The sequence below is a fragment of the Anguilla anguilla genome, chromosome 12, assembly GCF_013347855.1.
Source record: "Anguilla anguilla isolate fAngAng1 chromosome 12, fAngAng1.pri, whole genome shotgun sequence".
Classification (NCBI taxonomy): domain Eukaryota; kingdom Metazoa; phylum Chordata; class Actinopteri; order Anguilliformes; family Anguillidae; genus Anguilla; species Anguilla anguilla.
Window position 1 is genome coordinate 21,819,067 of NC_049212.1, and position 21,681 is coordinate 21,840,747.

Below are 21,681 nucleotides of genomic sequence, written 5' to 3' on the forward strand. Positions count from 1 at the left end.
TCACTGTGGCCTACTGCACACAGATACAATACTTAAATACAAACCAGACATACAGAACAAAAATGTATGCATTATATTAACAAAATAAAGATCAATATGTGCTCAGAATGGACCACGGCAATCCCCACTTACAACTCAGTCCATGTCTGCACAGTAACATGTTCCAGTGTTAATAAAACTTTAACAGTGTTAATGCAGCTTTGAACAGGACCAACATCTGTTAAGAGGCAAATTAACACTGTCAGAGTGGAATTAACAATAGACATTTTACTGTCTGCCTCACCACCTGTGCCTCAGGCTTCAACTGCCTAAAAGGCAACTTATCATGTGGGCTTGTCAGTGGAAGTGAAATTGGCAGAAGGTAGGGTTCCTTGCGCTCGAAGCCAGGCTGGTTACAGCGGCTCGCTTGTTCAGCGATGGTTCCTGCACCCTGCACACCTGTTGAGGGCGACTGCCTCGTTAACACTAATGAGGCCCATCCGTTTCTTGTTTGCCTCCGCCTCCTGTAGCCTGTTTATAGCGTTTCACCTTGGCTCAACCTTCATCCCGCCTGCTTTACATCCAGACAGTCCGTGCCTCATCTGTCTGCAGCTGTCTGAGCACGCGGTGTCTCATAACGCCTCACCTCCGCTCCCCTCCGCTCCCCCCCCCCCCGCGCCCTGACGCGCCCGACTGCAGTGGAGCTCCGCTGTCCGCAGCACGGCTCCTGCCATTCGCCATCCCGAGAGATCAGTTAACCAATGACCATTGCATTGTACCTGAGAGGCAGCCTGCGACAGAACACACTCAGAGAAACCAACAGCGTAACCCGTGTAACACTAAAATGATCAGAACTGTTCCCCCATACAATTATGCCCTGTTACTGCACACACACACCGACACACACAGACACACACACACATACACACATACACAGATACGAAAGCACTGCAGACACGCTGCAAACACAAGAACACACACAGAACTGTCAAAAGCACAGTCATCTTCACACCCATACAGTACCCTAGTCTGTTTAGCACATTTATATTTCTGCTTTACCATTTCCAGTCAATGGCAGGAAAATTGGCCAATGATTGGGAAGACAGAGTGGATGGTCGATATGGCCACGCCCACAACATATCAGGCAACCCATGATCCTCAACACACACACACACACACACACACACACACACACACACACACAACCTTGCCAGCAGAACTGTACTCAGAGCGGAGAGCCCTGAAAACGAACAGTCTAACTCATAATGCAGAGTGGTTGTGAAGTTTTCACCCCTCTGACCTGCCAGGGTCCACGGGGTCACTGCTGTGATGAACCAATCACAGAGTGCTCATAAGGGAGCACTCAAAACTGCAACACGGCCACTAGCTTGAACTCAAATCAATAGCAGCAGCACCCAGAGGATTGAGAGGGGGAAAGTCATCATAAATACTACACACGAGCCTCCGTAGAGTTGGGCTGAGCCAAGCTGATGACTTCAGGCTTGACGGACTGCCTGTTCCCTGGGACAGATTATCACTATCATTGCATTATATCTACCAGCACAGTCCCACTGGGTCACCTCACAGAGTCCATGTCAAAACAACACAATAAACAGACCAATTGATTTCCGAAATTAGTTCAAATATTAACCTTTCAAACCATTCAATGGTGGATAAGACAACTAATTACCTCTGTTTATCTCAAACCAAGCAGTGGACAGTACTACTCTGTTCAAACAGCTTTTATTCTGCATTAGGGTGTATCAGTTGGTTTAACTCACTTGAGTCCAGCTCCTTTTCCTGCACATCCAGAAAAATATATATTTTTTTACAAAACCAATTAATGACTTATTTTCACAAATTCAACACAAGTTCTTCTGTTTCTATACATTACATTCACTCACCACAGCAGAGGTTGCTTTGCTGTCTTCCACCTACAATACTGTATATTCTGTACATCTTTGGCATCTCATGCACATTTCAAAGCTCTGATTGACCCTTGCTGTTTACAAATTGCAAATACAATTTGTGTATATTTATTTTAAAAAAGCCTTGTCAATCTTCAGGACTGAATCTTGGCAGTCTTTTGTAATGTCCCATTTGCTTCCAGCTACCCTGTTAGGTAAAATTAGATACAGATATCACCTTTGTGTTAAGGAGACCTACCACACAGGCATCCATCATAACAGTTATGTTGTTTCCTGTTTGAACAGCACCCTAACCTGGAATAGGATTCTAGAATCAGAATGTTTCTACTTTCTAGCCCCCAATGGTTGATAAAGGCGGAGTGGGGAAGGAACCAGGGGGAGGGGCAGAGCAGCTCACCTTGGGCGGGCTCTCAGAACCTGGGTACTCCCTCTGGTCCAGCTTGTTCCAGCGCTGCATGAGCTTGATGACCATCGGCGTGCCGAAGTCCACCAGCTGGAAACCCGTCACGTTGGCCCCGCCGTGCATAAACCGCTCGAGGGAGATGTCCTTAAACCCCTGCGGGCGGAGAGAGGAGGGGCCATCAGGAACCAGACAGGCTCACCATGACTATTTTTCTGAACACATTGTGAACAACAGGCTTTCAAAAGAGAGCCCACAATGAATCTCTCCTCTTGGTCATAGTACCACTTACATTACACCACATCCCCCTCCCTTAAAATACCCAGAGCTCTCCTTGAATGCCATCATTAATTCCTAACGTCCCAATTCCTATCCTAACTTTGAAAAAAAAAAAAAAAACATTCTAGAATCTTCCATCTATGTCTGGCCCGTCAATGAAATTAACAAATGGTGCTGACCGGATAATTTGGTTTCAGGAGCCCATGCAGTCACCCTTTCAGAGTTTATTAACAGTTGTAGTCCCACAGAGGCAGACATTTACCTGCTGTAGCCACTCTGTGGAAACATCTGCGGGCTAAAATCAGCCGCGATTCTTCTCGCCGTCTGTTTGCTGCCAGCCTGAAGCGAATCGACTAAACACTGGGAGTGCTCCCTGACCAGACCCGACAGGACGCGTTCTCCTCACTGTCCCGTATGAGTGACTGCTTCCCCTGAGCTCACGCGCTATCCTGCTCCTACAAATCTTTATTTGACGGCGCTGGAGCCGACCCAAATCCACCACAGTCTGAAAATCTAAGTCTAAGGGAAGGGAACACGTCATAACAATACGAATGCCGCTTACCAAGTTTGCCATGATGTAGTGGTATCCTTTGACATGTTTCCCAACACTGACAATCTGTGAAGGAAAAGGAGGGAGGTATTTGGATCAGCATAGCTTTTCCAAAACAAATGACAGAAGTGTTTTGTAAGTGGAAGGAATGACATCTTTAACTGCAATTAATTTAGCAGCAGCACCCCACAATAAATGCAATCAGTGGTAATTATGGACACGTAATCCCCCTGGAGGTGGGGGCATAAGTAGGTTTGGATGCGGGAGTGGGGTAGAAATGAAGACTGGCACACAACAGTGGATCCAAATCAGTTTATTATCAGGGTTTTGCCACCAAATTAAGTATCATTCATCTGATTAATGGCTACGGGCATTATAAGTGCATCAAAGTAGCCGTGCTGAGCATCGACTCTGAGCCAGTCTGTCACCTGTCTTCCTCAGGTGGCAGCATCTCAGCTGACGACGTTTTGGCGAGATGCCAGTTTTTTTTTTTTTTTTTGAAGACATAGCAAAGACGTCTCTTTTATTCCACCAGCCCGCTGTGCACTGTTGTTTGCTCATTTAGCCACATTTGTCAAAAACGTCAGGAAGTACCAGACTGGAAGTGATCGGGGCGGATGATTATTGCTGGCTGGGGGTTGATGCACTTATCAGGGTTTTTCAGGTCAAGCTGAGGCTGAGGTAAGGAGTGGAGTGATGGGTGTATGGGTTGGGAGGGGTTTGACAGAGAACATAGTAAGTTGTGAGAAAGTCATGCTGCTGACAAGCACTGGGATTCCATCATTGCCAGGCAGCGTCTGCGTGTGATGCCCGCGCCTGGCAGACCGTGCTGCCCGACCTGTGCCCGGCTGTGGTTCAGAGAGGAGGTGAGTGTTGTCTGAAACAACTGCACTTCCACAGAACTGGCGCAACTTCGCACAGTGTTCAGATGAAGAGCTTATCTAGGTGTCTGCCGATTTGACATGAAAGACCACAAGGGAATACAAACAGAACCTTGGGTTTGAGATGTTGTAAGCTATTCACTGTACTAGCTGTATAGTTGGTGGTCAATAGGAATCAGGAGATAAAAGATATGGATGAAGAGGGACAGAGGAGAAAGGCAGAAAGACACAATAAAGCAAACCATTTGAGATACAGTATATATATATATATGTGGCTATTGATAGTCTACTAAACAATTTCACTGGTGAAAGACAAGTCTCAAAGGCCATAGCCGGGTTTTTTGCATGGTCTGGGAATCTATTCTGATGTTCAGAAAAAGAGAAGAGATAACAGGAAACAGGGAGAGAGGCTCCTCTTCTGGCACATGTATTCAAGCTTACAGTCCTATGCTGATTGGTTAATCTTAAACATAAATTCTACCCAATTTTCAAATGTATTTGTCAGTTGTCCCATAATGCATTTTTCCTGAGATAAGTTTGGTCCAGTATATATATGGGGAATGATATCCGAGAGAGCAGAGGGCATGGACAGAGATTCCTTTTAAACTGACTTAATCCGCAGTCATCTTCCGCAAGGATGACACCCCCGTCTCCCTGAACCCAATAAACCCAGATTACAGCTCCCTCTACTCCCACCATCTCATTTGCAGGTTATTTGCTGAGCTGTTTCGGACTGCGGGCGAGAAATCACAACACGGTCCCATGCGCGCCTTGCGAGCTCGGCGAAATTATTCAAGCTGGCAAAGGGATTGCTGGGCGGAACGTCAGGACAGCACACGTTCTCTGCATTTCGCTCACAGTCTGTGAAATGGTGGAGTGGCAGCAAGAAAATCGATGAAAAGCGTGCGATGGCGTGAATGCTAACGAGGAAAGCAGCTTCCAGGCAGTCTGTGGAGAAGCGCAGATCTGCGCTGAAACACTCTCCCAGTGACTCACCTGTTCCAGAATGTTCTGAAGCCTCTCGGCCTCCAGGTCGATGACAAACTTCTTCTCCTGGCGGCGGTCGAGGTCCTCCAGGAGGCGCCGGTAGCTGGCATCGTTGAAGTTCTCCACACATATGGCACTGACCTGCCAGCCATTCTGCCCTGCCCGCTCCATGATGGCCTGGAGAATAGCATATCCTGACCAACACACAAAAAACAAACCGCAAATTGCAAGTAGTTCACAAAAAAACCATTATATTTATGTCAGAACACACAAAAACAACAAATGTCAAAAGGTATTTTACAGAGATCAAAATGAGAATGAAACCAGCCATTTGTAATAAATATATAATATTGGTGTACGTACACCGTACACAGATTTATCCAAAGGTTAATGTGGTTCAGCCAGTAGTAATAATAATAAAATAACAAAAAGATTTTTATTGTAGAATGGTATTTAGTGCTTTCAAGGAAAATAATAAAAGTAATAGAAGGACACACACACACACACATACACACACACACGCACAGTATGGAGTATAACACTAGCAGTGTTATTGCAAAATCATTTTCATAATTCTTTCAGAGTGCATTACCAAGCAATTACTTCAGTAATTACTCATCAGTCGAAAAAAAGAGTTGATTAAGGGTACTGACATCATCAGTTTGAACAGCAGTTTTCAACCAGCAACAGTAGCCATGCACATATCTTCCATGACTGATGTTTGAAATTATACACAGTACCACTGCTGTCACAGACTAGAAAAATAGTGCAAAGAAATTTTAATTTTCAGGTCAAAGTTACAAATAAAGTAATGTTTAACTGATCAATCAGTGACTTAATCATATATAAACGTAAACAGTGTACAACACACGTGCACATGCTCCCCCACAACTACTTTTAAATACCTGAAATGTTGTGCTGTTTAGTGTGGCAGCACACCATTATAATCAGTGGACCTAAGTTCATTGTTGAATGCTTGACAATACATTCTTTGGCTGTTTCATTTCTTTTATGATTTGAAGTGGCATTGCCAGTATACCCAAAGGAGGAGGGGATGATTAACAGTAGGACCCAGGACTTAGGGGAGAACACAGTGGGGCAGGAACAGAAGAATGGGTCCACATTTGTTCCCTGTAATGACAGGTGGAGAGCTCAGGGGGCACTGATAATCACTGTCCTCTGGCTTCACATCGCTCTTTTCTTTCTTCCGTTTTTCACTCTTCTCAAACCCCATTTTGGTTTGAACACCCTTCTCAGGGAGATTCTGCCAGCGAGCCTCCTGCTTCTCTAGCCCTCGTTAGCGCTCATCGATGGCGTCCCCGCCTTCTCTGTCCCCGTTTGTTCTTTCGACCCACGACCGTCATCGGGGGTGCTGATCCGCCCAAGACCGCAGCCAAGTTGAACAGATGTCCCCCCTAAACCGCCCTTCACGCCACCCATTAGAACCTGGCAACTTCCTGCCTCTATTTGCGCCATTTCCTGCACCGAGGGCCGTGATCCGCGGACGGACGTAATTAGGGAGTCGAATGATGGCAGAAGGCCTCTTGGGATGTGGCAAGCCCTGAGAATCGCAGTTGACGGACAGGCACCTCTCCAAGGACGGCTACATACAATTAACTGAGTTAGCGAAGCACGCTGTAGCACTTCCTTCTCCCTGGGTGATGCATTGTGGGCCTCTGTGGAGTCCAGCTTTCTGACAGCCCCCTTCAAAAAAAGTCTAGCAAGGCAGAGCGTTGTCATGTTCATCGGAACTATGCTCTACTGCATTAAGCTTGGCAGGGGGTCAGCAGTGACTCCATTTTATATACTGTACGTATCACACAAGTTTGGGTCCTTATAGAGGTGCATCTAAAACCACAACAATGAACAGGCATACTTTTAAATATTATTATCTACTAGACCTAAAAATGCACATTTTTGACCCAATCAGTATTGTAGTTTGGGTGGACACCACTTGCAGCTTAGTCAAAACAAGGCCATTTGAAAAGTGGTTCACAGCGGATCTGTACATGCATCCTTGCACTTGTGCCATACTGCTTGGTAGTGCTTATAATCAAATTGCTTACGCTCATTCTGTGTACCATGTACAATTGGGTGTCCTTTACTCTGTGTGTCTGATAGCGACACTGATGAAATCAAGAAAGAGAGCTAGCATCCACTCTCACGGCCCTTTCCGGATGCTTCCTGCTCCAGTGAGAGACCGCGGGGCGACAGCGAAACGGCGATGATGATCTCATCAGGGATTATCATCATTTCTCAGTCTGAGCGATGGGGACACTGATGAAAGGGCTACAGAAAATCTATCTCTATGAAGAAACATTGTGAGAAAACAGAAATCTGTTCATGCTTTCACATACACCCCACAGATGACTGAACTAATACAGACATCCTCTGAGATATTCTAAAGCTTACACACTGTATTCCTGGGAGAAGCATTAATACAGTGCTGTGTTTCACGATGGCTCACGAGAAAAATCATGTAGAGCCGTAACATCCAGCTTTGCTCTCTTTATGGATAGTCATGTAATCTCCCAAATGTGTATCTGCTTTAATGTTGCTGGCTTCTAACACATCTCTACCGTGAAGTAAAAAGTGAGAAGCAAGCGAACATCAGCAAACGGAGAAAAGATACTGTTCTGTACACCAACACTGCCGGCACCCCTCCCCCCACATCCTGCTGAGAATCGCACATTTCACACAGGAACAGCCAATAGGTGGCAGTAGTGACCTGCCAGGAGCGTCTGCAGTGAGCAGTGAATTCCGTGTGGGGGGAAGGAATGGTTCGGGAGCACCACAATGTCAAAATTCCCAATCCAGAGAACATCTAACTGCTTAAACAGGGATATTCATCATCCGCGGCTCCAGCGTGACATCAGCACCCTTTCCCTTCAGCTCTCCTCACGCTCCAGAGCACGTGAACCACTCCACGCAACACTGACCCCTGTATATTACTGCCGGGGATGGGGGAAATAGATTACTCAAGTACACGCCCCCATTACAACGCAAGCGTCAGTGGCATGAACACCCGTACGTGTGAGCGCAAACAAATATGCAACAGCATCCGTCATCTACCAGGCAGGACCCTCGTTTCTGCAGTAAAGTCCGCGCTGTGGGGGAAAACATCGCTAGCACATTTAAGATTCAAACCCACAAACCCAGTGTCCACAGTTCTGCACCAGAAGCACTACTCTGCACTGTTCACATCATTCCATTAAGAGCATCCAACTGGCTGTCTATTGCTCCTTTCACCTATTCATTAATTACATGTCCTTAAATGGAAACTGCAGGTCAGTGACTGAGCCCCACTTCAGAGGCTCTATTCGCTACAGAAGAAAGAGTATTTGTGAGACACACTGCTGTGTGGAACAATGTGGAATCAGGACTCACAGCTAGAGGGCTATGGGTTTGAATGCTGCTGCAGCTGTAAGCAAATGCATATTACTTCTTCAGCTAAGCCAAAGCCATAGACTGCTCTTCAATTGGCATAAAACAATAAAAGCATTGTCTGCTGGACGAATAAAATGATAATATATTACAATACATTACATTAACATTACATTACATTTATTTGGCAGACGCTTTTATCCAAAGCGACGTACAAAAGTGCATTTCATGGTCATAGACAACTGCTAAACACAGGTTCAGTAAGGTACAATACTTATTTTGTACAGCTATTTCTAGCCAAGAACACAGTTTAGTTCACACAGTGAACACTATACTTGGTGCAAAATGCTAATGTTTTCCCCCCGTGTGCACACCAGAGGGCCCCACATGGGGGTGGTGGGGGGGCTCTATGGGTATGTTCTGTTCTAGGTACCTGATTAAAGACACAGGAGGGAAAATGAACACTGGACACAAAGATCCCATGGCTGTTCTGAGCTCCACACCAGCAGTGTGATGGTGCTGAGAGTGAAAGTACAGGTGGTCATTAAGAGAAAGGATGCATTCCATAAAAGCAGCAAGTGTTTCCACTTGTCCCACATTACCCAAACCATGACCACGCTATAACAGGTATACCAGCACAGTGCATGACCATGCTCTAACAGGTATACCAGCACAGGTACATGCCCATGCTGTAACAGGTATAGCAGCACAGGTAAATGACCGTGCTGTAACAGGTATAGCAGCACAGGTACATGCCCATGCTGTAACAGGTATACCAGCACAGGTAAATGACAGTGCTCTAACAGGTATACCAGCACAGGTACATGCCCATGCTGTAACAGGTATAGCAGCACAGGTAAATGACCGTGCTGTAACAGGTATACCAGCACAGGTAAATGACCGTGCTATAACAGATATACCAGCACAGGTAAAGGACAGTGCTGTAACAGGTATACCAGCACAGGTACATGCCCATGCTGTAACAGGTATAGCAGCACAGGTAAATGACCGTGCTGTAACAGGTATACCAGCACAGGTAAATGACCATGCTGTAACAGATATACCAGCACAGGTAAATGACCAAACCATAACAGGTATACCAGCACAGGTAAATGACTGTGCTATAACATATATACCGGCACAGGTAAATGACTGTGCTATAACATGTAGACCAGCACAGGTAAATGACTGTGCTATAACAGGTATACCAGGACAGGCAGTCCTAAACTTTCCTTCTGCGTTGAATTGTTGGGCTTAGAATAGTATAAATTAGGCTGCATAGCACATTATTTATAGGACATGGTCCCTGCATAAATAGGTTTTGTAGCCTGCAATTCAGTTGACAATGTCTAAGCATCAGTTTTGCCACTCTGATTGAATACACACCAAGATAATTATATAGCTGTCATAAAGTAATTAGATAAAGAGACCAATAATAATGATTTTGGTGAATCCAACAAATTGCTGATGGAGGAGTCTATTTTGCCTTGACTTACGTGCGCACAACTCCATCCCCCCGCCCCATGCACACACACATTTCTCTGGGTGCATCTATTCTGGCCTGATGTGCTGAAGATGTCACTTCACTTCAATCAACTGCAAGTGGGATGTCTTTAATGAAAAATGGGTACTTTTACTTTCCAGTATTTTATGCATTGTGTGTGCATGAACAAATGCCCAAATGTATTATAATTAGTATTTTCATTTGTACAGCCACTGAAAAGCACTGTTTAGTTTTTATTATTTATATCTGGCCAACTAATTTATAATGAAACACAGCACTGTTTAATGGAACATAATAATAGGCATTACAACAGAAACATAAAATGGAAAGGGAAGAAATGAACATTTTTCCGTCTGTGGATATTTGTTAGGATGATTGCATAATAGTCAGTGGAATATCTCTGATGTGCATATGTCCAGAAAAAGAATGCTCACTGTATGGATTAGACTAAAGAATTCTGACTATGGAAGCAGAAATGGCAACTTAGAGACTTTAGTCAAACTAATACAACAATATTCACCATGCATTGTACACAGACGGGTAAAAATCATGGTATTAAATGCACCAGCCTATCAATGCATTTACTGATATTTTTTACTAGCAGCAACTGCTCACAGATTTTTTTACATTTCAAGCACTTGTTACCGTTGCTACAGTTTTGTATGGTATTTCAATCATTTGTCACTACTGCGCATGAGAACTATTGGTTAATTTAATTAATGAAAATATGTTTTAAACATTCCATGATTTTTAATAACTTTGCAGTATCTGTTATGTGATTTTAGCTAACACTGTATTTTCCTTGACAAACACCCAGTCTTAATTATTGCTTGACTGCTTAATCAGTACCGTTTGTTTTCTTGCTTGGAGAGTTTAAATAGTGCGATTCTTGTTGCAAAGATTCTCTCAGTGCATCTTTGAGGCCTACACCTGTGTCACAGTCTGGCTTGCATCTTTATTTATCTGCTCTTTACCTGAGAAATGTCATGCAAAAATTGACCCTGATTAATTGCATGAACTTTAGTAAATTCAGCGGAATACCAGCCACACTTATAACATCTCGGCCTGGTATTTGCACGATCCTCCCTTAAATGTATAGGCGAAAAGCGCACCTTGCGATGACTCACGTAGATGACACACAAGCTGTGCTTCCAGCCCAGTGTGCGTGTTTGACACATAACAGGCATGTTACTGGGGCAGAATGCATCATATCTGCATCTGAAACTAGTCGCAAAAAGCTTAGTACATCTGGCCCTGAGACCCATGTTGAAGACTGAGTTGCGGTAGGGCGAACTCCTGCGAAAGAGACCGACTGGATTACCCTACATCCTCATTTACGTGTTAAAGTCAATTCCAAACCAAGATTGAGAGCCAACATTTACATGAGTGCAGTATATTAACAGTACATCCATACTTGAGCTCGTGGTGCGAGCTAGTTCTACTGGACCTCCCACGCAATATGATTGATTTTTACATACTGTCAAACAAGGATTAATGATTTTTTCTAATTCCAGAATCCTGACGTGCCCGATTCCTGAACAGAGCACTAATTCACCCCATACAGGCTACCATAATGACATGGTGACAGCCTACAATATGTTGGCTATTCATTGTGTTTCACGTAGGTTAATTCAGAACAAGTGTTAAACGAATTTGTCAGTTTTTTTTCCATTGATTTATGGTTGTCCAGGGTTCATGATATAGCAGTTTTTCACAATGAGAAATTACATTTCATACTACTACCAGTGAAATCAAGTATTTGGTCATAAATAAGCCTTTTCAAAATGGTTTGTTGAAATAATTCATTTTTGCATACATCACATTTTGAAATTGCATCAGTTATTACATGTTCCATTTGATTTTTACCGGTTTATCTGACGTTTCCTGTACCTGTCTCCCCTCTGGGATCATGCACAATCATTTTTGAAAGACAAACTGACCATTGTAAGCATAAAGACCAATTACCCTCCACAGTCCACATTTTGTGTGACTCCCTCCATCCTTTGAACAATATATTTCTGCAGCAGGAGCCATAAACAAAGGGGAACCGAATGAATAAAGCGTAGCATTAAATGCTAACACTCTCCCTGGGAAGCGGTGATTTGAATGCAAAGACCACGGTGTGACACAGAGCGGCCCTTTGAGCCGCCAGGCGCACCGGCACGGCTGGCGACCGCAGACGCTTCACAGCAACAATGGCGCTCATTTGCGGTGCGAGACCTCACAGCCATCAGAGTCCTGAGAGGAAACCTAAACAAGTTATTCTATCAATAACACGCATCCTGCAGTGAAACCCAATGTCCAGAGAGAAAAGACCGTGCATTCTTTCTCTCCTTCTGATCTAAGCATAGCTCCTCCACTGCTCTAGCCTATGGGGTGATGAGATTACAGCCATTGGTGTTACAGATATTGGAGTTTAGTAAGCTCTAATTGTAGCAGGCCGTACAGCTGTCGACGTCTATCTGCATGTACATCAGCATATAGTCCTCATACCTCTGCAGACATGACCAAGCTTTGAACGGCCATGGATCTAAGGATAACAGGAAAGCTGAAATAACTCCAAGTTGATGTCCAGCCCCACCCATCCCCACAGGGAGCAGAAGCCTCGCCCTTACCTCGGTCGGTGTCGTAGAGGAAGACGAAGCGGTTCCAGTCGTAGTGGTCGAGCAGGCTGAGCAGGGCGCCCCGGATGGAGGGCCGCAGCTGCAGGACGAACTGGCTCTCGCCCTCCGTGGGGAAGCTGGGCGTGATGAGCGAGATGTGCAGCGCACTGCAGAAGGAGGTGAGGGTGTGCACCGACCGCTTGTCGTACAGGCCGAAGATGGCGAAGACCCCGCGGGAATACTGTGAGCAGACTGGGGGGAGGGGGAGGGGGGGGGGGGGTGTGAAGGGGTCAGGAGGAAAGAGAGGGGTGGACAAAAAGGGAAGAGAAGACTATTCTTAGAAAGGCACAACTCCAAGAGCCACACTAAAATGTATTACAAAATGCAGAGTCCAACAAGTGTGATGGCTTGTGTGTGTGTGTGTGCGCGTTTCTGTGTGTGTGGGAGGGAGGGGGCTGTGTCAAATATTCATTCATGCTATGGTCAGATAAAAAACCCCAAATCAGATTATGTAAAATTAAATCAACTGGAGGGAACGCAAACCCATCAATACCCTGTAATCTTCTGACATGGAAAACCAAGCGACAGCACTTGTCACATGTCTATCGATCAAGCAACGTTAATGAAGATTAATATAATTTACTAATGTAACTGACAGTGCTGCTAACCATGATCTGATCCAGCCTCACCCAGAAACCTGTAGGACTACAGCAGAAGTAAAAGGAACGTTGGACTTAAACCAGAGATTCTAGAGTCTAAACAGATGGTCAGCACCTGTGACTTCTGTCAGTTTTATTGTTTAAGTGCAGGAGAATCTGGTTAGCAGCAGTTTTAAGTGAAATATCACAGTTTATGAATATTCATGAAAGGCATGCTCAGGGCAGAACATGAATTAGAACAGTAAAGCTATTGGCCCCACCCATTCGTGAATATTCATGAGATACATCAAACTGGAATGAATTAGCCTCAATAATAGGCAGATGGGAGTTTCAGAGTTAAGTCTGTTGAGGTGAGTATCTGGGGAGTCTGTTAATCATGCCATTCAGCATGGCTAGGTCAGAATTTAAATGTAGATCCATAAGCTTGATAATGCTGGCTTTATGATAGCATGTACAGTAAAGAACAGAGATAACAGGATGCTGTGCAACCATCTATATGGAAAAAGCAAGTATGCTGTTTTCAATGTGTGTGTGCAGCAGTCTGTAGTCTTCATCACACCAGATCTTAAAAACGGATGGCAGGGTGCATCTTACTAATCTCCTGAGAAACACAGACATGTTAAATTGCCCTATGATGAAAGGTGACATTTTTTATCACTGTGTATGCAAACCACAGTCTGCATAATGAGAGTAGTGTATTCCCTTGATAGAACGATATTCCAATACCATCTTCTGTTTGCAAAGCGAGGTTTCGCATCATCGACAGATAGAAAATGCCTGCATTGAGGGATGCTCATTAACTAATCTTCACTGACTTTTAACAACGACTGTAATTGTCTGTTCTCACAAAGCATGTCAAATATTTTAATGAGTGGTTGTAAAATATATTCTGGTTTTCCTCAAGAATCACTTGAGCTTAATGAATGGTCTATGAGCCCTGAACGCCCTGTTTACACGCAGCACAGAACAGAGTGTTCCTTCTGACAGTCGCATTGTATTAGCAATTCAATGCTGCAAGTATTTCTTTGGTTCAACCACCCAAAACTCAATTTTTCAGTATCCGTTTGGGAAAAGAGAACAGAACAAAACAATAAAGCAACCTTTATCCCCTTTAATGTATAATAGATATCTGGAAACACCTTTTCTCAGAGTTATGGTTACCTGACTGCAACTTTATTGTTTTGCAAAGACCATCTCAGTCTCCAGACTTGAACTTATCAAGAATTTGTGGTTTTAATTACGAAGGCAGTCCACAAGTGCAGAACGAAGGATCTTAGAGGATTTTGAAAAATACCTGTATAAAGGAATGGTCAAAGATTGCTCAAACTTGTTCAACAATCTCATAAACCACTCAGTTGAGTTATCCTTGCAAAGGGAGAATACACAACATAATTTTGGCATGTATCCTTTTGGGAAATTAAATTATTACTTGTTTAAAAAGATTTTTCTGAGCAATTATATTAATATTAAATAACAATTTTCCCATTTCATGAGCAAAAAATAGCTAATTTCCTGCAGCATCTATTTTAGGCAGCCCTTTTTTCTAATCTTTATTAAGGGTGCCAATAATTTTGGAGGGCACTATATACAAGTACACAGCTGAATATGCACTGAAGCAAGTCCATTAAATATTTTTCTCAAGGATACCACATCATTGTGCTGGAATGCGAACCTGAAACCTTCTGGTTCCATTATCAGTACTGGAAGCAGAATATTTGACCCACACAGTGCTTTGTGAAGTAAAGGTGTATTTAGTACGACAAATACACCTTGAAAATGACACTATATTTAGTGTGCACGGGCAAATGGTGCTATATTTAGTGTTTAAGGGTAAATCGGCACTGTATTTAGGGTGTATGTGTAAAATGCTGCTATACTTCTTGGTAATGGGTAAAATTGCACTATATTTAGTTTGTTTTGGTAAAATGTCAATATATTTAGTTTACGGCTAAAATATCCAGAGGTTGCATGCACAACAGAATGGGCATTGGACAGGGACAGGGAGACAGGCAGTGGGGGCGAGACAAGGCATGTTCACCACCATGAGAGGCAGCCCCTGGGGCAGCTCTGCAAATTCGGCCCCTCCCCTGAGTAGAGCTGCAGTAAGGTCGAGTCAATACGAGCAAGAGGCCAATTGAGATCAGCTGCCCGGGAGTGTGTGCTTGCTTCAGCCCCTGACAGCCCCTCCCCCCAGTCTCCACTTGATTGCAGCAGGATAAAGAAGACTCCCAGAGAGACTTGGGCTGTGTGTTTATGGGGCAGTGGAGTGTAGAAACAGCACACTGCTCATCCTCACAGCAATTCTCTCCATGCAGTAGCTACACACACATGCACACCTCATGCAGGCTTGTCACCAATCAGCACACTGCATTCTTACAGATTAAAAAGCATGTCACTCACTGCAAGAGGTAACCCCCCACGGCTGCCATCCTGAAACCTGTGTAGGAGTCTCTAGGGTAGCACCCCATGCACATTCCTGTGTGACAGTACAGAGACTCTGGGTCTGCACCCTGCCACTCAGTCCTCTTGCTATAGCTAGGTCCTGCACCACCTGCTCACCCTCCAAAATGGGGGAGGGACAGGCAGATCAACAGACAAAGGCTACACAATCTACACAAAGGCCTCGTTCTGAAGGCTTGTGTAGGACACAACCTAAGCTGAAAGCCTTCCTTTCTTTCCGCACCCGCCACTGGAGGGATGGTTCCTTTGTGTAACGACATCACTCCTCCCGTCATATGCAAGCACGCTCCTTTCATCCATCATGCATTCTGATTTAGAAGGAAAAAAAACGTGCATTCTTCAAAGTCGCTTTCCCACGAGCGTTCCGTGAACGCAACCTTCCCTTTGATGGCCGCCGATTTAAGAGAAAGCAAGCGGCGCGTTCCCGTTCGTCTTCCACTTGCTTTCCAGCTGTCCCGTTTTGTAAAGTAGCGCCGTGTGACATTTCAAGGGGGAACCCTCTCTGCATTAATCCCGGGGCCCTTACTCAGTGGGAGGTGTGGAACCACGCACAGGACAGGGCTTCAGTTTTGTGTGGTTTTTATCGCCTGCTGCCTCTCCACAGGACTTACGGTATTCGTACCCCTGCCTCACGTCCCCCTCTCTCTGGGAGTAAAACCAATTCAATTAACCACAATGAGCCCTGACTCAGTAAACAATGTGGAGAGGCACCGCTGCTTCTGGCAATAACACAGGCAGCCTGAGCAGGCAGACCAGTTTCAGATATGACTTCATCTGCAAACTGCCATCTTTACAATTTCTGCAATTTAAAAAAAATCCTCATTCTGAATTTTGACCTTCTTTCACTGCGCATCTCAAGTTCTGTGAAAATCAACTCACGGTTTAATTGTAATGTTTCTAATTATTAATGTTCTTTAATGTACTTTAGACTGTGTAGTTGGATGTTGATTCAGGGAAGGATTGTCAAATGTTTTCTGTTCTATAAAAAGAGGATTTACCATTGTGAGTTGCCCAGCTGAATAAAGCATAAACAAACTGAAATAATACACTTAATGAGGGTGCCACCTAAATTAATTTGTTTTCACCTGCAGGGTACGAAAGACAAAAAAATCTAAAAAAGAAATTATATTTACATAAAAGAAACAAACAACATGCTGCAGCATTATGGTGACCTATTTCATTTTGTTTTCAGTTTTAGAGCAGTTCCAAGTACATAGAACCAGTAACGTAAGACTAATATATTTTATTTTAATTCTCAAGTTTTAGAAGGAAATGCCCAAGATATAATAAAAAGTATCCTCAGCTACATGTATACATTAAACTGATACCTCAGTCATTACCTGAAACTGGTTTTATGATATTCCACTTTTTATTTTAATGACATGACATATAACTATTTTTTTGCAGGTGAATTTTGTAAACATCTTAATTATTTAGAATAATGCAGGCAAAGAGCACACTTGCCTTTACTATACGCACAGAGACTTATAAAAAATGCTTGACTTAAAGAAGGGTTGAACAGGTACAAATATGCAATACAGACCCGGAACATATTGAGGTAATATTTGATGTGCTTAATTTATATGGAGAAATCATCTTGAAACAGGGGGTCTGGGTATTCACTTCGCCAAGACTCCAGAAACCATGGCTTGGGTATAACACTCTCATTGAAAGATGATGGCAAACATACAAGGGTGTGTGTGTGTGTGTGTGTGTGTGTGTATGTGTGAACAAGTGTTCCTCATGGGCCAATAGCATTATAATATGATCTGGCTTGGGGTCGGTCAGTACCAATCCAGCACCCTGTGAGTGACAGAGCCTTCTGACCTCTCCATCTCTCTTGCTCTCTGTTCATTTTCACATGCTGTCAGAATGATTATCAGGGTGTCTCTACATGCTATCCTTATATTTCATTCACCAGTGATACCACATGAAACAACTGGCTGTACATTCTGAAATTTATTCAGCAGTCTTGCCTACAGACTTCCTCTGCACTAGGATAGTCACTGCTCGGTGGGAAAAAAAAATAGTACGGTGAACAGTGCAAGTTTCATCATCTCCACGGGTACGGTACACTTGTTCATTCAGCTGACTGGGTAATACCCAGCTGACTGCAGCCTCAGTTGGCTATGAAAACAAGGAGAAAATGATAATCCATCATTTTCATTTTGTGTGTTTAAAAAGAGGCTGCATATGAGCCAATGCCGGCCTTTGTGAATGGGGATCCTGCAGGGAGGCCTTTGACTGCTCAGGGAGAGCTGCTGAGAGACTGGAAAGAAAAGCCTTTCTGCAAAAAGCTTTCACTCCCATTCTTTCTTTTCATAATTAGAGCTCTTTCCTTCTCAGTCCCCCCCCCCCCCCCAGTGCCCACACAACCCCCACACAATTCACTGCACTGCAAAGGGGAGGGCTCCCAGTGAGCTTACTGCAAGCATCTGGGATCATTTGATGATCCTGAGAATGATGCTTTCTCTGTTTTACAGCAGTCTCAAAAGAATACAACCTACCTTGAACATTATAATGATTATTTTTGTTGTTGTACTTGCTGCTGGGAGCTTTTACTAAAATAAACACTGAATTGAATCACAGTCTCAACATGCAAAACAAAAAAAATCACCATTGTAAATAATGAAAGCTGTAAGGACCATTCATATTAAATTTATTACATATTGTAATATATTAAATATATACATTGACAGTATATACATTAATGCCTGGGGTGACCATAATTTGGTAAGCAAAAAATATAGGACAGGGTTAGGTGGGAACTATGAAAAATAATATTGTATATTTATTTATTTATATATGTCTTTGTAAAAAAAAAAAAAAAAAAAAAAAAAGAATGGAAAAGCTGTATCTAATACTCAGTGAATTAATTAAATGTCCCTCCTGAAATAATGAATGAAATGGAATACAAACATGTATCTGTGCAATTATTTCAGTCATTAACACATGTAACCATAAATCTGCTGACATTTCAAAAAGACAATCATAAAAACAACAACATGCTAACAGATATGCCATTCAAAGGCGAGGCACAGAACAAACAGACTTGCCACCGTCCTGAAGTCACTGAGGTCTATACGAGCTGAGCAGTGTGGAAACGCCCCCTTCTCCATGTGAGGGAGCGCTGCATTTGCCGCATGATTGATGCACACAGCTCCTAGCCTCCGCTGCACGACTCCCAGAATGCTGTTGGAGCAGATGGATTTGGTTTCCCCCCCTCCACTCTACGTGCCCGTATCTCACTCTTTACACCACGCACTCTTGGTTATTGTGTCACGAAAGACATTTCACGGTGAAAAATGGGGGGAGGGGGGAGGGCACACTGCAGGCATTTGCTGGCAGTGTTTTTGAGCTCCCAACCTTGAGCGGCGTGTATAATAACAGGTTTATGCCCAATACCCAAGCTGCTCCCGCCGTAATTGTTTTGTGATTGGAAGCACAGCGGTGGCAGAGGGCTGAGCGTTTTCTGCAGTGTTTCAGTGACCTGTTCAGATCGCTCTCCTACAAGTCCTGCTCTAGATCTTTAAACCAAGGGAGACCGAATCTGGTTAAAGCTCCATCCAGACTTCAAGGAAAGATACAATTAATTTCACACAACTTACGTCTAAGACATGCTGCCTTTTACATAAATTACAGCCTGCTATCTACAGAGTTGTGGCAAAGGCCGTTCGATTAATCTCATAATGAATAAAACAGGAAAAAATTGAAATCACGGGACTTTGAATTAATATTACATGCATTTGCTTTGGCAAGTATGCATCAAGAGACCCTTAAACTCGCTTTCATCTCTTTTTTACACACTGACCATTGCTCAAAACAGAGTCTACTGGCGGTATGTAGAAGCCAAAGCCTAATGTCAAATTATCGGTGATGTCCATAGAAATCATGCCACATCTCCTTGATGAAGACCCAGGCGGTGTCACCTGGTATGACTTTATGGGATTCCATGCACCCAGTACTTATGGGTTGTGAGATCATCCAATAAGTATTGCATTCCACTGTTTCTCTGTTCACTGTTGTTTTCACAATCCTAGTTCTGCAAATGGAACATTCTAGTCATCGCCAAGTGACATTGCACAGCTACGCAATTCAAATTAATAACAAGGCCAGTTTTACCCTCCCATTAAAAAAGACAGTACCAGATTCATTTGTTAAACTTTTCTTATGACAGCGGCAAAAGCAGGAAAACATTTACTCTCTAATGAGTACCAACAATTCTATATCTCTGGTTCCATTTAAAGAATTTCACCTTGAATTTACCTCATAACATCAGCAACCTGCTGAGCAAAGGGGCATAGTCCTCAAAGACAAAAGCTCTTTTCATTATCTAGCCCAAGGCGCTCAGAAGCTCAGTAAAAATTCAATAGAACTCCTGATGAAAACAGGAAGAAAACCTATACTCCTGTTTTTCCATTCTGCTGTAAAGGTGTCATTTAAATAAGGTATATGTGCAGTATTATGTGTATGGAATACATGGCCAGCCTTAATGTTCATCCCAGGCAGAGTGAGATTATCTTTATTGACGGTTTTTGTTCCATCTATTTTTGTGTGAAAACGGTAAACACATACTGTATAGCCTTTGACTGTGATTCGGTTTCATGCAGGCAGCCTACTGCCCTGAAGAAAGAGGGACGAATTGGCACTTTGCCATCGTTTCATCGTCTGACCCATCGCCATGGAAATCTCTGGTATACATGTCAGGCTGATTATATTCCATGTTTACATCCAGAATTACCAGCGTTCATTCTGGATGTAAACTCACAGCGTCACTCACAGAAGGTTCTTCTCTTACAGGGTTTGAGGAAACTGTCCTGCTCATGGGTGCCGTCTGAAGCCCTCTCTCCAGGATTCAAACCTACGAAGTTCTTCTGATGAGACCTGTGGCCTCATGCCTGACCACAATGCTGTCCCAGCTGAACTTCAACACCAAATCTTATCATAGAGTCTCATACACGGCCAAAAGTATGTGGACACCTGACATCCAAAATCTCATCCAGAATTATGGGCATTAATATGGAGTTGGTCCACCCTTTGCTGCTATAACAACATCCACTCTTCTGGGTAGGCTTTATACTAGATTGCTGCAGGGATTCGCGTCTATTCTGCCAGAAGCTTTAGTAAGGTCAGGCACTGATTGGGCGATTATGCTCAGCTCGCAGTTGGCTTTCCAATTGATCCCAAAGGTGTTGGATGGGATTGAGATTGGGGTTCTGTGCAGGCCAGACAAGTTCTTCCACACCAATCTTCATTTCTATATGGACCTCACTGCGTGCAGGAGGGCACTGTAATGCTGAATCAGGAAAGGGCCTTTTGTAAACTTTTGCCACAAATTTGGAAGCACAGAATCATCTAGAATGTCACTAGATTAAGATTTGCCTTCACTGGAACTAAGAGGCCTTGCCCAAACCACAGCCCCAGACCTATGGGTGTCCAGATTCTTTTGGTCATATAATAAATAAGACCCTGTGGGAAGAGATTTGGGTATTCTTCAAGCAAAAGGGTTAAAATGCAACACAGACATATGCTTTATGCAGATGACATCAATTTTGTCATGTTCAGTGCTTTTAGTTTGAATGTTCTTATTAATTATGTTAAGATTTGCAGCATTTTTGGCCCCTAAGATCAGGATATGCAATGCCAAACCATTATTATTTCATGTTTTTTTTTTTTGACACCCAAAGGCATATATTTAATGGGTTGAAATCCTTGAATTTCTGTTGAAACGTCAGATTCAAAAACTCAGTTTCAGGACAGTGTGAGTGCATGGTGACAGCAATCAGGAAATGAATACAGCTTTGATATTAAAGTAATAATTTATCATATGAAATCTGTTTTTGTTCTCCCAGGCTTTCAGCTGTCAGTACCGGCTCTCTCCTATAGCACTGCATGGCCTATAGGATGGAAAATAATTACCGGCTCAGGTTGAGCCTGCTGGAGGAAGGCACACATTCCAGTTGCAGTGCTCCTAAGTGATTCCGTAGTAATAAAGGCACAACTGCTGATTGAAAATCAGAGAGAAGGCAGGAAAAAATATGTTTTAAAATGTTGTTTTAGTTCTTCA

General features: G+C 43.4%; 1 protein-coding gene across 6 annotated transcripts in view; it reads right to left on the reverse strand.

Annotated features, from left to right (window-relative positions):
- Positions 1-21,681, reverse strand: part of gria4a (glutamate receptor, ionotropic, AMPA 4a) — an 83,362-nt gene that overhangs the window by 36,696 nt on the left and 24,985 nt on the right. For all 6 annotated transcript variants that reach the window (XR_004761816.1, XM_035386154.1, XM_035386153.1 and 3 more), the window contains exons 3-6: positions 12,508-12,747; positions 5,014-5,198; positions 3,149-3,202; positions 2,305-2,463 (exon numbers count right to left, since the gene is read on the reverse strand). Coding sequence is in view for 5 of the 6 variants with exons in the window: in XM_035386154.1 (XP_035242045.1) it covers positions 2,305-2,463; positions 3,149-3,202; positions 5,014-5,198; positions 12,508-12,747 (638 nt within the window). In the remaining variant the exon portion in view is untranslated. The remainder of the gene's footprint in view (positions 1-2,304; positions 2,464-3,148; positions 3,203-5,013; positions 5,199-12,507; positions 12,748-21,681) is intronic.